This window comes from Megalobrama amblycephala, linkage group LG23 (genome assembly GCF_018812025.1).
Source record: "Megalobrama amblycephala isolate DHTTF-2021 linkage group LG23, ASM1881202v1, whole genome shotgun sequence".
NCBI lineage: Eukaryota > Metazoa > Chordata > Actinopteri > Cypriniformes > Xenocyprididae > Megalobrama > Megalobrama amblycephala.
Window position 1 is genome coordinate 17,584,532 of NC_063066.1, and position 12,988 is coordinate 17,597,519.

Sequence of the window (12,988 nt, forward strand, 5' to 3'; positions counted from 1 at the left end):
AGCTAAAATTAGAGGACCCCTTGAGGTTAGCCTTCATTAAGTTGAGAAGTGAATGATTATTATAAGATCTCAGGTCTGATTGCCTCTCCAATAGGGCCCTTAAAACAAAGCAACCAGATTTTTATATGTAACAATTCTGCAGCTATTGTGAGATGAGAGATGTGACCTCCTGACTCCCTGGGGTTTGTTGAAGATACTAAGACTTTGTTGGGATCATCTGAAATGTGGTCACCAGTGATAGCATCTTTCCGAAGCACTCTCATCTAACCCCATTCGTTCCTGCTTTCTCCTTCCATCTACGGCTCCTGTCATGCTCCCTTCCCCTTCCTGCGCACTCTCCTCCTCTCCTTCCCTCCCTCACTTGTTTCTCCCCCAGTGTATTAAAGGCCCTGACGCTCTCAGTAAAAAGCTGATTTATTTTGTGGAAGTATCGATCGCGCTCTGCATTAAAGATTATAATTCATTACCCCAGCCCTTTTAATACATTAAACATTCAAAATAAAAATAAAATAAAATCGAGGTAGGTGAGAGGAGAGCACTCAGACACCGTCCACTCACACATGCACACACACTCTGCTCTCCATTTCAATCACTTTTGGATAAACACTTAAAAAAATTCAGCCACTACATGTGTATGTATGTATGTGTGTGTATACATATATATCTTTATTGACTCTACTAATTAAAACAAGTATTTTATTCAAATAAATCAATCAATTAAATCAGTTTGGGTGGGCAGTGAGCAACAACTCAAAACACTAAATTAGTAAATATAAAAGTAATCTGTTCCAGGCCAAACATAATGGTGGCATGTTTTGCATGGGCAAGCAAGCACCTACACATGATTTTTTCAGAAAATGTAAAAATCTGGTTTTCTTAGCAGACAAAGTGCATATCATGAAAACTGGAAAGATATGATAGCTAGGCCTCAAAACCAGTGGAAAATGCTGTATAAACAATGCAAGACAGCCAAAATAATTGTGAATGTATGAAAAGATCCATCAAAGACACTGCTGGTAGTGCATTCAGTGTGGGCAGAGCATTGTACAAATACAAGATCTATTATAAAAATAGAACCAAACAGGATAGAGATACAATGGATCACTTTATAATGGAGTGAATAGGCAATCATACATTGCCCACAGTTGCAATGCCCACAAATAACCCACTGTTCCATTATAACGCTAAGCATTCCATCCTCCATCTAGTATTATTTTTTTTTTAAATCACAAATGCTGTATTTATGTCTTGTAGGCTACATAACTGACACAATGCCTTTTATTTTTTATTGACATAAATCAAAACAGTTGGCTATCTACAATTACTTAATTATTTGCTTAACTTTTTAGTACAAATTAAGGTCTGAACTGGTTAACACAGAATGCTTAAATTGCTGTTGCATAAAATGGCAGACGTACATTTACCGCCATGCGTCGCTGATTTTTCGCGTTTTTAAGAAGTTAAAGTTTGAATAGCCTAACTGTGCTATTTCTGTGAGATCAGAGAAGTCCACACCACAGCTATAACAATAACGACACATGAACTGTATCTTTGGAATCACTTTCAGTGCGATTTTTCCCCCAGGCGATAACCGACCAATCAGTATCCACCTCGTCCGTTGGTATGGACGCTTAGAGTGCCTCAGGGATGACACATTTTTGTAGGCAAAACCCGGAAGCGAGTTAGCACTTTAGGACTTCCGGTTCCAACGCCGTAAAGTCTATGGGTTTTTGCTAAATCGCCTGAAATAAGGTCTGTGGTTAACAAAGCCTCTAAATACTTTAACGTTTTGATCTATGACATAAAACACACCAGTTATAACCCACTTGTGATTTTTTTAAACTTTTACTGTGCCTTAAAATCGGCGGTTGCTAACAAATTGCTAAAAGGGTTTACTTCCTTTGGCCGGGACTATAGACGTCATCATTAAAAACGGGACATTTGGAAAGCATTTCTCATGAAAAAATGGATAAGTATTCATAACAGCACAGATCATAATAAGCGAGCATGTTTATAAATAAAGTTTGAGGAAGCTTGGTGGTGATGACGTTGATCCGCGACCATGGTGTGCTGTAGTCCGTTTATAGCCTACTGTTAGCCTTTTATATCTGACGACTTTATTTAGGCTTTAAAATCTATAAATGTTGTGTTAACTTGTAAAGATTATCTTGATAGACAAAACGTGTAAGTGTCATAACCCTTTGTTAAACACAGAGCTTATTTTCTGCGATTTTCCAAAAGTCTATGGGAAAAATGCATAGGCTTTCAATCGAGGGAACCCGTGCGCCGCAAACTTTCGGGTTGGCCTACAAAAACACGTCATCCCTGAGGTACTATCGTTAGCCTGTTTTTTTTCTCACGTTTTTAAACGCAACAACGCGTTCTGTGTTGAAAAACAATTCTTAAGAACAATTCCTTAGGTGAATACTACGGAGATAATAATGTTCAGCACCATGTTGCTGCAGAGTAATGTGGTAAACAAACTATAATGTTATTTTAACTGCCTCCATGTGTTCTGGGACTTTTGCAAATGTTAAATATTATATTAGTAATATTAAATTAGATATACGCTACACATTTGTCTGACAGAAAGAGACGATATCGCCTCTCACACAATACAGTAAACATCTTTAATATTTCAGTAGACGCCAACAAAGAGACACACACAGGCTGTAGGTAGATGCTCTGCAGGAGCTGCAGCTTAACTTCTCTGACGCTTCACTAAAAATAATTCTCTCACAATGTGTTGTGCAGCTGCAGTGTTTACTGGAGAAGAACAAGTAAACGATGTATTTAATTAAAAGGAACCGTATTGATGCACAGAAGGGCTGTTACCTGAAACCACCTACACTCTGCTCCTCAGAGAAGATGAGCGAATTCTGGTACATTTGAAAAGTCTAACTATATCATGACAAAACGTTCGCCAAATATTTGATGAACTTTCTCCTCATATGTAACTCTACTCAAAGTTCTGATGTCTCCTTCAACCCTACATCACCCCCCCACCTCCTCTACTCCCCTCAACGCTGGTGTTTCTGGCTCTGACAGGCTTTCAGCTAGTAAATCAGTGAATTGATCTTGAGGGGCAGCAGAGTGTCCTGGGTTCTGCTAAAGATCCATTTTCATTTCACAAGCAGCCCCCCACGCCAGCATCTCCTCCAGCATCCATAAACATCAGCAACCAACTCCTGCTAACCTTATCCGACTCCAACACTCACACTCATTTACCGGCTCGTCCGCTCCCTCAGCGAGATGAGGTATCTCGCAGTCCTTTGGATTCCTATAGGTGAGTTCATGGTTATCTTAATATATACAGACTAACAGATGCCTTTAACTTGTGGGGGCTATAGTGACACAACCACACTTTATTTTACACCAAGGAGCCAGTCTTTCTATTTATATGGGAACAAATGTAATAGAATCATAAGAACCTGTCAGAAATGTAGTATAGAATGTTTAAAGGGGGGGTGTAATGCTATTTCATGCATTCTGACTTATTTACACTGTTGCATTCTCATGCTAAACATGGCCAAAGATTCAAAACACGAGTTGGACGTATGACGGAGTATTTCTGTGCCAAATACACTACTTCTGGTTTTCGGAGAGTTTTTTTCGAGTATGGCCTGTATGACGTCAAAGAGCGGAATTCCTTGTATAGGCACTTTTCCCTGATAAGCTTGCACACACACATCACCCAGAGCAAGAGCACGCCCATCAATGTGCTTCGTTTGGGATACGGAACCCGAGAGATTTTGCAACAATGGCTGTGTCCCAATTCAGGGGCTCCAACCTTTGAAGGCTGCATACATCATCGAGGCAGTCTCATTTAAGAAAAATAACCGTTAGATTGCAAAGTAAGAAAGAAATTACAGTATTTTACACCTCACAATGAATATCAGTTATTTTTTTAACGGTTACTTTTCTTAAATATGACATACTTGATGAAGTATTCAGCCTTCAAATGCGACCTCCGGAGGACGCAGCCTCCGAAACGAGACCCAGCTCCTTTCACCGAAGGAGTGTGTTTTTGGTTGTGAGGGAAAGATTACCTTTTTCAGCTTCCCAAAAAACCCAGCTTCAAGGGAACAGTGGATGAAGTTTGTTTTTCCGGAGCAGCAACGGAGTTGTGCATGTATGTTTGTTCCCGGGATTTCGGTGATGAATACTTTGTAAATAAGTCCCAGTTCGGCACTGGATTTGCAGATCGCGGGTGGTGAGTAAAGCTGCATCAGATGTCTGTGTTTTGTTGGCAATCGGCGCGCAAGTGCATATAATGTAAACACCATGAACGTTTTTGTTCCCTTTTTATTTATAATGATGTCTCTGCTAGCAGACGATCTCTACACAAAAGCTGCACGCGCTTGTGACTCTTTAGCTCCGCCCACGGCACAGACGGCAGCCACGCCTCCAGGAGCTCTGCTTTTTTCGGAAATATTCGGTATAGCGTATCTATCTTTTATAAATATGATAAAACTAAAGACTTTTTGGAGATATGAAGGATGCATTGTTACTCTAGATGTACTCAAGATTAACATGAGATTGGCAGAAACTGTGTGTGACACCCCCCCTTTAAGGGTGGTTTCATCTTTTCATCTTTAAGATTTCATCTTCAATTTTTGCTTTTGGTGGGGTCATTAGCCTACATTACACCTTTAAGTCAGCATGAAATGGAAGTTGAGATAGTCTTTTCTTCCTTATTGTGACTTATAGGCTATAAGAGTTAAATGAATTCTTGAAAGAGAAAAATGTAGGGTTGGGCACATGAACAAAAAATATTCCATTAAAAAAATAAAAATTTGTAAATTTTGATTTTATGGTGACTTTAAATTGCTGATGTACTACCAGTAACTCATGTAATGCCAATCAATTCCATCATTTTGCAGTGTAAATTTAAATTAAAAAAAGAAAAACAGAAAAATATTTAAATCCTCTTATGTAAACACCTGCAAAAAATGTGATTTAATTTAGTTCTTACCTTATTTTGATGGAGCCTGTGTCCCAAAACAGCTGTTTGTTGTAGAGCTGCACAGTTTGTAGTCCTAAATACCCGAAGAAAATGAACCTTTTCTAATCATTTTCAATCCTTATCGAGCAACTTAGGGTGTGTGTAATTTATGTTGTAGAAAAAAATGTGAAAGTCTCTTTAATGCTAACCCACAGACCTTATTTTACTCATAAATCAAAAACTGGTAGCCTATTCATAAAAAACCTTTAAGAAATTCCTGAGGGAACTCATGGTGAATTAGCCTTCTGGCTTGACCTACAAGTTGACGTCATGACCGAACAGCTCTATTAAGTAGAACTTCGTTATTAGCCTTAGCAGGGAGCTGTCAGGACCAAAGGTGCTGAACTAAGTATAAAACTTTCACTACTTTCTCGAACCCCAAAATAGAAGCCAAACAAGGACATTTAATGTTAAGAACATGTTTTAAAAAAGTAAATGCCAGGCCAGTGGCTGAGGACAAAGTGAGCAAGGATGGAGCGTAGGCTACTGCTTGTTCACGCATGGATTAATGCAGCTCTATTCAGTTCTAAACTGAACAAAAGTGCAACTTTTCGTTGTCTGGAAATAATTAGCGTTGACATTTTGATGATCGCCTACTGTGTTCAATGAAGAAAGTAAAAGTGTTTTGAGTGACACGAGGATGGAAAAAAAAAAAAAAAGGAAGCAGTTATAGAACACTTTTTTTTTTTTTTTTAAACCTACAATAATAATGCAACTTAATCAAAAGATAAAAAAATTATTTGGGAAGTCACATTCAAAATCCACTTGGCTCCAAAAACCTCATGATCCTTCTGGTTGCATCCACAAGATTAAACCAGATTGAAGTGACTATAGACTGCGACAGAACACCAGGATGAAATGGCAGGGCCGCCAGTGATAGCGAGCTCCGTTTGACTGGCAGAATCTGGGGTTATGAGCCTGACGATACACACGGAACGCAGCTGGAGGGAACGAGAGAGAGAGAGAGACATGATAGGATCATTGAAAACGAGCACACGAGGGCATGGGGGAGAGAGATAAGGGGGAGAGAGCAGCAAAAAAGAGAAGAGGAGCTCTCATCCCTCTGTGGTTCTGCTGCTGGCGTATAGGATGCACTCCAGTGTAATCGTCACTGAAGGGTTACTATTTCAGCAACAGCCCTACATTGGCTGCTTTCGCTGTGCCAGTACAGCAAATTAAATAACACTTTACTAAGAGGGCTAGAGAGAGGGACACAGAGCTGGATTGCAAGAGGGAGGAAAGGAAGAGAGAAGTGCTGATGGGACGGTGATGAAGTCTGGATTTAGGATAATTACTCTGCTGAGCTCTTCCTCCCTCTCTCTCTTGTGCTCCCTTTTTTTTTCTCCTCTGCTCTCATTATTTGAAGAAGCTTGCCTGATGACAGTATCTGAGCTGCCTGTCGCTTATTAAAAAATGAAAATTGCTTCAGATGAGTTTATTAAACTCATCTCTCCCTCTCTTTCTTTTTCATCTGCCTCCCTCACTCTCTTTTCTTTCACAGATACAGCAGCATGTTGAGATGAAAGGAGACTCATCTTTTTTTAGAAGGGCTATGAAAGATGCTCAAACCGTACGATCCGAGTGGGGGGAAAAAATTAAATTGTCGCAAAACAATTAGGAGTTCTTGTCCTTTAACAGGGAATTTCACAAAATCAATCTGCATCAATATTTCAAAATATTTCATTTGTTTTAAATCCATTTGCTGACATTATACTATTAACTTGAAGGCTTACGGTGTAATTAATGAAAGTTGCATTAAGAGCCGCCCCAGCCATTAGTTCAGAGAGAGGAGTTGACTTTAATGAGGGTCTTTTATCATACTGGAAGACAGAAAGTACATTGAAGAAGTACAAATAGTGCACTTTCATTATAGGTTAAGCGTTACAACCGTTGACATACACTTTTGGTTTCTTTGATTGCCTTAATTCAGTTTTTATTCAACTCTATAAACAATATTCATGTAGGTTATCTTCTATAATTTAAATGTTAATGCAGTGCAAATCATATAACTTAGTAATTGCAGGAAATTGTTCCTGGAAGGAGTAATAATGAGATATTTGAGACTTAAATGGCTATACATAGGATAGCATATGATACTAATTTTGAAATCAACTACAAAAACATTATATATAAAAGCTGTTTGTGTGTGTGTGTGTGTGTGTGTGTGTGTGTGTGTGTGTGTTCCACCTAAAAATGACAATTCAATAATCATTTACTCACCCTCATGTCTTTCCAAACACGCATGCATTTGAAGAGTTCATTTGCAAAAACCGATAAACGCCATTTAAAAAAAATGAACTAAGTGCTGTGCATTATTCTCCATATATAGCACGTTCTGTACCCTAAATCCGTTTTGTCAGAAAAGACGGTTTTGTCCACTGTCAGGCATCGCAAGTTCACGTTTTACAGCAGAAGCCGACAAGCGCCCGTGTTGTTTGTGTACAGAAACCGATAAATCCGTTTTAGCGAATCAGCGCACAGTATTCAGGTCAGGTGACAAGGCTTCTAGTCACTTCAAAACGACGCGCTAGCTGAGGGAAGTTTTGTCAAAGCTGACTAAAAGTGATCGAGGATTTATAATTTCGACTCCTGTAAGTCCTTGAACACCATACATTACTTACATGCTTAAACCTTGGTTGTTCTTTTGCGTGTGTGTGTGCGTGCACAGTGAGTGGATGGCTGTGTGTGTGTGCGCGCGCGCGCTTGTGTGCACACGTGTGTTTTAAATGCAGTTACAAAGCAATTACTTGGGTTTTGTTTAACTCTGAAACATGAAATGTGGAGTTATCTGCTTTTGCCAAAAAACGACTGTTGGAGTTATCTGCTTTTGCTAAGAAACAAACTTTTAATATATATAAAAAACATACTTTCAATGAACTTAAATTTTTTTATTTACCTGTATTTTTTAGAGTTATTATTACTTAATCAAAACAACCCAACTGCAGTTTGATTGATATTACTTGGAATGCACAATAAAAAAAATTTAAAAAAAAAAAAACATGATTTGTGAGAATTTATAAAAATGGAGTTAACTGTTTTTGCAAATGAACTCTTCATTTATTTCTTCTGCTGAACAGAAAAGAAAATATTGACAGAAAAAAAAAACACACAGAAGGAAAAAATGGATACATGAGGGTGAGTAAATGACAGAATTTTAATTTTTGTGTGATCTACCACTTATAAGCATACATTGTTAATAATATTAACACAAATCCAATAGCAGTATGACTCCTAACTTGAAGCTGATACCAATCACAGAAATCCATGTAGCGCTGGTTTGGTGATATGAATAAATCAGGTGGTGTCAGGCAGCTGTTGTTGCTTCTAGGGGCTGCATCAGGTAAAAGTGAGACAGTGATGTGGCGGGTTTGCAGGTTGTGTGGCGTTTCCACAGCAACTATGACATCCTCTCATAATTTGCTCTTTGGCGGTGAGCCTGGAGGTGAAAAACAGGGTCTAATAGAGCACACATACACACATATACAGCATCAGACATCTACACAAACACATAATGCTTGGAGAGTTCAGCCGCAGTGTGAGATCTCAATAACATCATGTCATAACTGTGATTATTCGAGCAAGGTTCGTCATGCAACATGTTACATTTAAAAAAAGTACAGTACCAGTCAATATGTTTGGGGATGTTTAATAAGGGCATCACATTTAGTAATATGAAATACTAAATTAGTCAGTGTGCTGCTTTTTAATTAATTTCTTTTAACAACGTAAACACTGCATCTATTAAAAATGCTAATGTAGTCAGTGTTAGTTTGTTATCAGTGCAGGCTACACACATAGAGCTATCACATAAGAATTACTTTAAACTGCACTAGTTTGTACTCTGTGTCCCAGAACACAGAAAAAAAAAACTAACATAAATACACTGGCGTCACAGTCAGGAATAACAATTACCTGTCCTCTCACTGAGGGAGGGACTGTTGGAAGGATCTGAGGTGAAAAATACTTTAGGTTTTTGAAATGTATATGTAAACTGTGTAATCTTTGTTTAGAAAGCATTAATATAATCAAGGGTCAATATGAAATTTAATTGTAAATATCAGCTAACTCCTAAGGAAATCAAATCGATGTTAAAACAAAATCACCTCAAGCCATCCTAGGTGCCAAACACAATCAGAGTAATATTAAAAATATTCTGGCTCATCCAAGCTTTATAATGGGAGTGGATGGAGGATGAGTTTTTGAAGTCCAAAAAAGTGCGTCCATCGATCATAAAACATACTCCACGTGGCTCCAGGGGGTTAATAAAGGCCTTCTGAAGCGACTCGATGCTCTACACTACTACATGATGTACTACGCTATGTCCTATGTTATAACGCGTAGTACGCCATGTCATTGTGTACTACGTTGCGGAAGTTAACGCTTATTGAACGCAAGTCAAATGTTTATGACTGTCGTGCCGGAAGCTCGTTATTTTACTTTATAAAGTTTTAAATAAGGATGTTTGACTTACACAAATGCATCGATTCGCTTCAGAAGGCCTTTATTAACCCCCCGGAGCCACGTGGAGTATGTTTTATGATAGATGGATGCACTTTTTTGGACTTCAAAATCTCATCCTCCATTCACTCCCATTATAAATCTTGGACGAGCCAGGATATTTTTTTAATATAACTCTGATTGTGTTTGGCTGAAAGAAGAAAGTCATATACACCTAGGATGGCTTGAGAGTTAGTAAATTATGGGATAATTTTCATTTTTGGGTGAACTATCACTTTAAGCATAGGCAGGTGTGTGTGTGTGTCCTGGTAAACCCAACTTGTGAGGACAAAATGTCCCCACAAAGATAGTAATACCAGTTTTTGACTTTGTGGAGACATTTTTTGGTCCTCATGAGGAAAACAGTTTATATATCACATAGAATGTTTTTTTTGAAAATGTAAAAATGCAGAAAGTTTTATGTGAAGGCTATGTTTAGTAGCAGGGTTATGGGATAGAATATACACTTTGTGCAGTATAAAAATAATCATGTCTATGTAAAGTCCCCATAAAACAGAAACCCATTGTCTGTGTATGTGTAACAGACCTTGTGGGAAGTATGCAGACAACATTGTTTCATAGAGTTCTTTGTCAGACTTCAGAAACACACAGAAGATGACCCGGTCCAGCTGACAGAAGACAAAAACAGCAGAAAAAGAGATAAGAAATAAAAAATAAATGACCACAGAGAATATTACTTTTGTGCTGATTTTGCTACTGCACTGCAGACACAGACAGAACCACACAGACACAACTCGCAAGAACATAGCCGTAATAATATATCACAAATGATCTTCAGCCAAATGAAACAAATATACTCCTTTATTCTTACTACATCCTCTAAAGCTATAGCAGGAATTCTTGTGAATGGAGTTAAAGAATGAAATAAAGACAAGATTTGTTGATTCCCAGAGAAAATAAAAGAAGCTCTTTATCTTCCACTGCAAGTCCATTTCTGTAAAAGAGTTTTTGTTTGTTTTTACAAACTGAGATATGCGTCAAAATTATTTTCTGTGGAATGAATTTAACTTTGAATATTCCATATAACTGATTTAAAAAAATGTTAATTTATCCTCTTCACAGATTTTTGACTTGTAGCCTCTCGGTTTTGTGTGAAGAGAGGGTCTGCTGAAAAAGACCACTTGGGAGCTATCGGTTAGCATATTCTAATGTCTGAGTCTTTCTAGCCAGAGAGGCGCAGTGCCAATGACCTAACTGTCCTTGACAGAACACCAGCACCAGTCCCAAATGCTTCATGGCAAGCAACAACATAAAAAGAATACATCGAGATCTGTGCCAGCATCCTAGAACCTCCATCTCCATGACAACAGTGGTGAGGGCAGGTGGGCTGTTCCTGCTTCTAATCATGTTCCTGTAACACATCATTGCATCCAGCTAGCACTCCTACTCTGCCATTGAAATCTCTCTCACTCTCATTTTTCTCTCTTTGCTGCCTAGCATTGTCTTTTTTCATTCCACTTTGCCAAATGTCTCTCTCTCTGGCTCACTTTTCTTGTGTCGCTCTATCTGTCTGATTCAGATTTAAAATGAAGCTTTACATTGCCAAAGCATTTGTAACATTATTAAGATGCACATATGTAGTGAACTACAGAAAAAGAGGAGGTTGAGTTTTCCATTTGATGTTTACATGGTTTCTGGGTTAAAAGCACATGGCAAACCATTTACCAAATACCATCAACAAGAACATATTAGCATAATATTTTTGTTTATTTATATTACCATACTACTTATGTAAAACCAAATCATATCAACGTCTTTTTAATTTTCTAAGTTTAAAAAAAACAAAAAAATTCTGATGCATAAAATGCATATTTTGTGTAGCTTTTATTTGTTACTACTAACTGTTTTGGGTTATTTTTATTATTAATAATAGCCTTCTTTTGGAACCATGAGTCACTGCAGATGTCATGAAGGTTGCGTATATGGAAGAGCATAACTTAGTTTAATTGAACTAAGTTAAGTTACTAAAAAACGGCTCAGTCACATTTCATCATTTCAAGTTAAATTTGATTTAGACATGAGTGGTCCAAGAGAGCAAGTTGACCAATCTGTAATTAATTAGTCCACCCACTTCCACTGGCCTGATGCATTCATGTCGATATTCAGACCGACTGCGCTCATAATAGGTGGGCGTTATCATATTGACAGAGTAATCAGCCAATCACAGTGATGTGGCGGCACTGCCTTCTTTTATGTGACCTTTTGTCATTATTTTTTTCCGTTACTCCTAACATTCACTGTTAAAAACCAAGGCTTTTTTAATATTTTTTGACATGTTTTGTGTGTATGTATATATATATATATATATATATATATATATATATATATATATATATATATATATATATATATATATATATATAGTGTTACCTATGTTACATGTAGTTACTGTAGCAATAACTATAAAATTATGCATAATTATATGCAACTAACCCTAAACCAAACCCTATTCCTAACCCTATAGTAAGTTAATTTAGTTACTCAGTACCTAAATATATAATTATACTGTAACACAGACACCTTAAAATAAAGTGTAATTTTAATTTTAAGTGCTGTTGATTATTTTCTCATATAAATATTTTTTTACCTGCTCAAAGAAAATGCTCTGATACACATTATGCAATTTTAAAAATAATAAAACTATAAATATAATAAAAAAATAGATTAAAAAAATCCAAACAATAAAAGTACCCTCTCTCTTCCATTCTCTAGTATTCTCTTGACGCGTATGGAAAGTGAAGGGGTTAGCAAGCAGCAAAGCGCTGGTTAATTAGTCTGCCGTAATTAGAGTGTCTCTGTCATTTTGTATGTCTGTAGCATAGAAGGCGGCGAGAGCGACTAAGCACGCAGTGCAGAGTGAGATGAAAGCTCAGGACAGGAGAGAAAGATCAGTGAGAGATGAGAGAAGGGGAAAGGAGACACAGATGTGACCAGGAAGAAGCGAGAGCAAGCGACAGAGAGAGAGAAAGAGAGAGTGGCCGCAGTATGGGATGAGCAGAAGTTTTGTCAAAGACATCCTGATGGCTCATTTCCTGTTAAATTTACTCTGGGCTCACATTAACTCACAGGGGCCAACGGTTGTGTCAATGCATTTGTGGATTTTTTTTTTTTTTGTATTTGTGCTGTTCTGCAAAGCCTATAAGCTCCGCTAGGAACCAATTAAAACTGTGAGGTTATATGTGTGCGCGTGTGTGTATGCTGACTCAGAAAAGTAAGTCCCTATGCAGCCACCATCTGTTTGCCACGGCATGTTCCTCATCGAACAATAACAACAATGGCAAGAAAAGAACACCAATAGGGAAATGACACAGACACACACACATACACACCTTCTCGTGGTTTTGCTCCAGGTATTCTCTCACTGTTCTCAGGGCAACTTTCACTGCTTGATCAGGCGGGTATCCTGCACCACACACATCATCCAACACAATACACATTACATTTACACCAGGGCTTTCAATCGAT

The 12,988-nt window shown here is 37.9% G+C and overlaps 1 protein-coding gene across 3 annotated transcripts in view; it reads right to left on the reverse strand.

The window, feature by feature from the left end:
* Positions 1-8,140: 8,140 nt before the first annotated feature.
* macrod1 (mono-ADP ribosylhydrolase 1) overlaps positions 8,141-12,988 on the reverse strand; it is an 82,766-nt gene continuing 77,918 nt past the window's right edge. For all 3 annotated transcript variants that reach the window (XM_048176341.1, XM_048176340.1, XM_048176339.1), the window contains 3 exons: positions 12,853-12,926; positions 10,050-10,131; positions 8,141-8,441 (listed from right to left, as the gene is read on the reverse strand). In XM_048176341.1, coding sequence (XP_048032298.1) covers positions 8,416-8,441; positions 10,050-10,131; positions 12,853-12,926 — 182 coding nt within the window. In that variant the 3' untranslated portion in view covers positions 8,141-8,415. The remainder of the gene's footprint in view (positions 8,442-10,049; positions 10,132-12,852; positions 12,927-12,988) is intronic.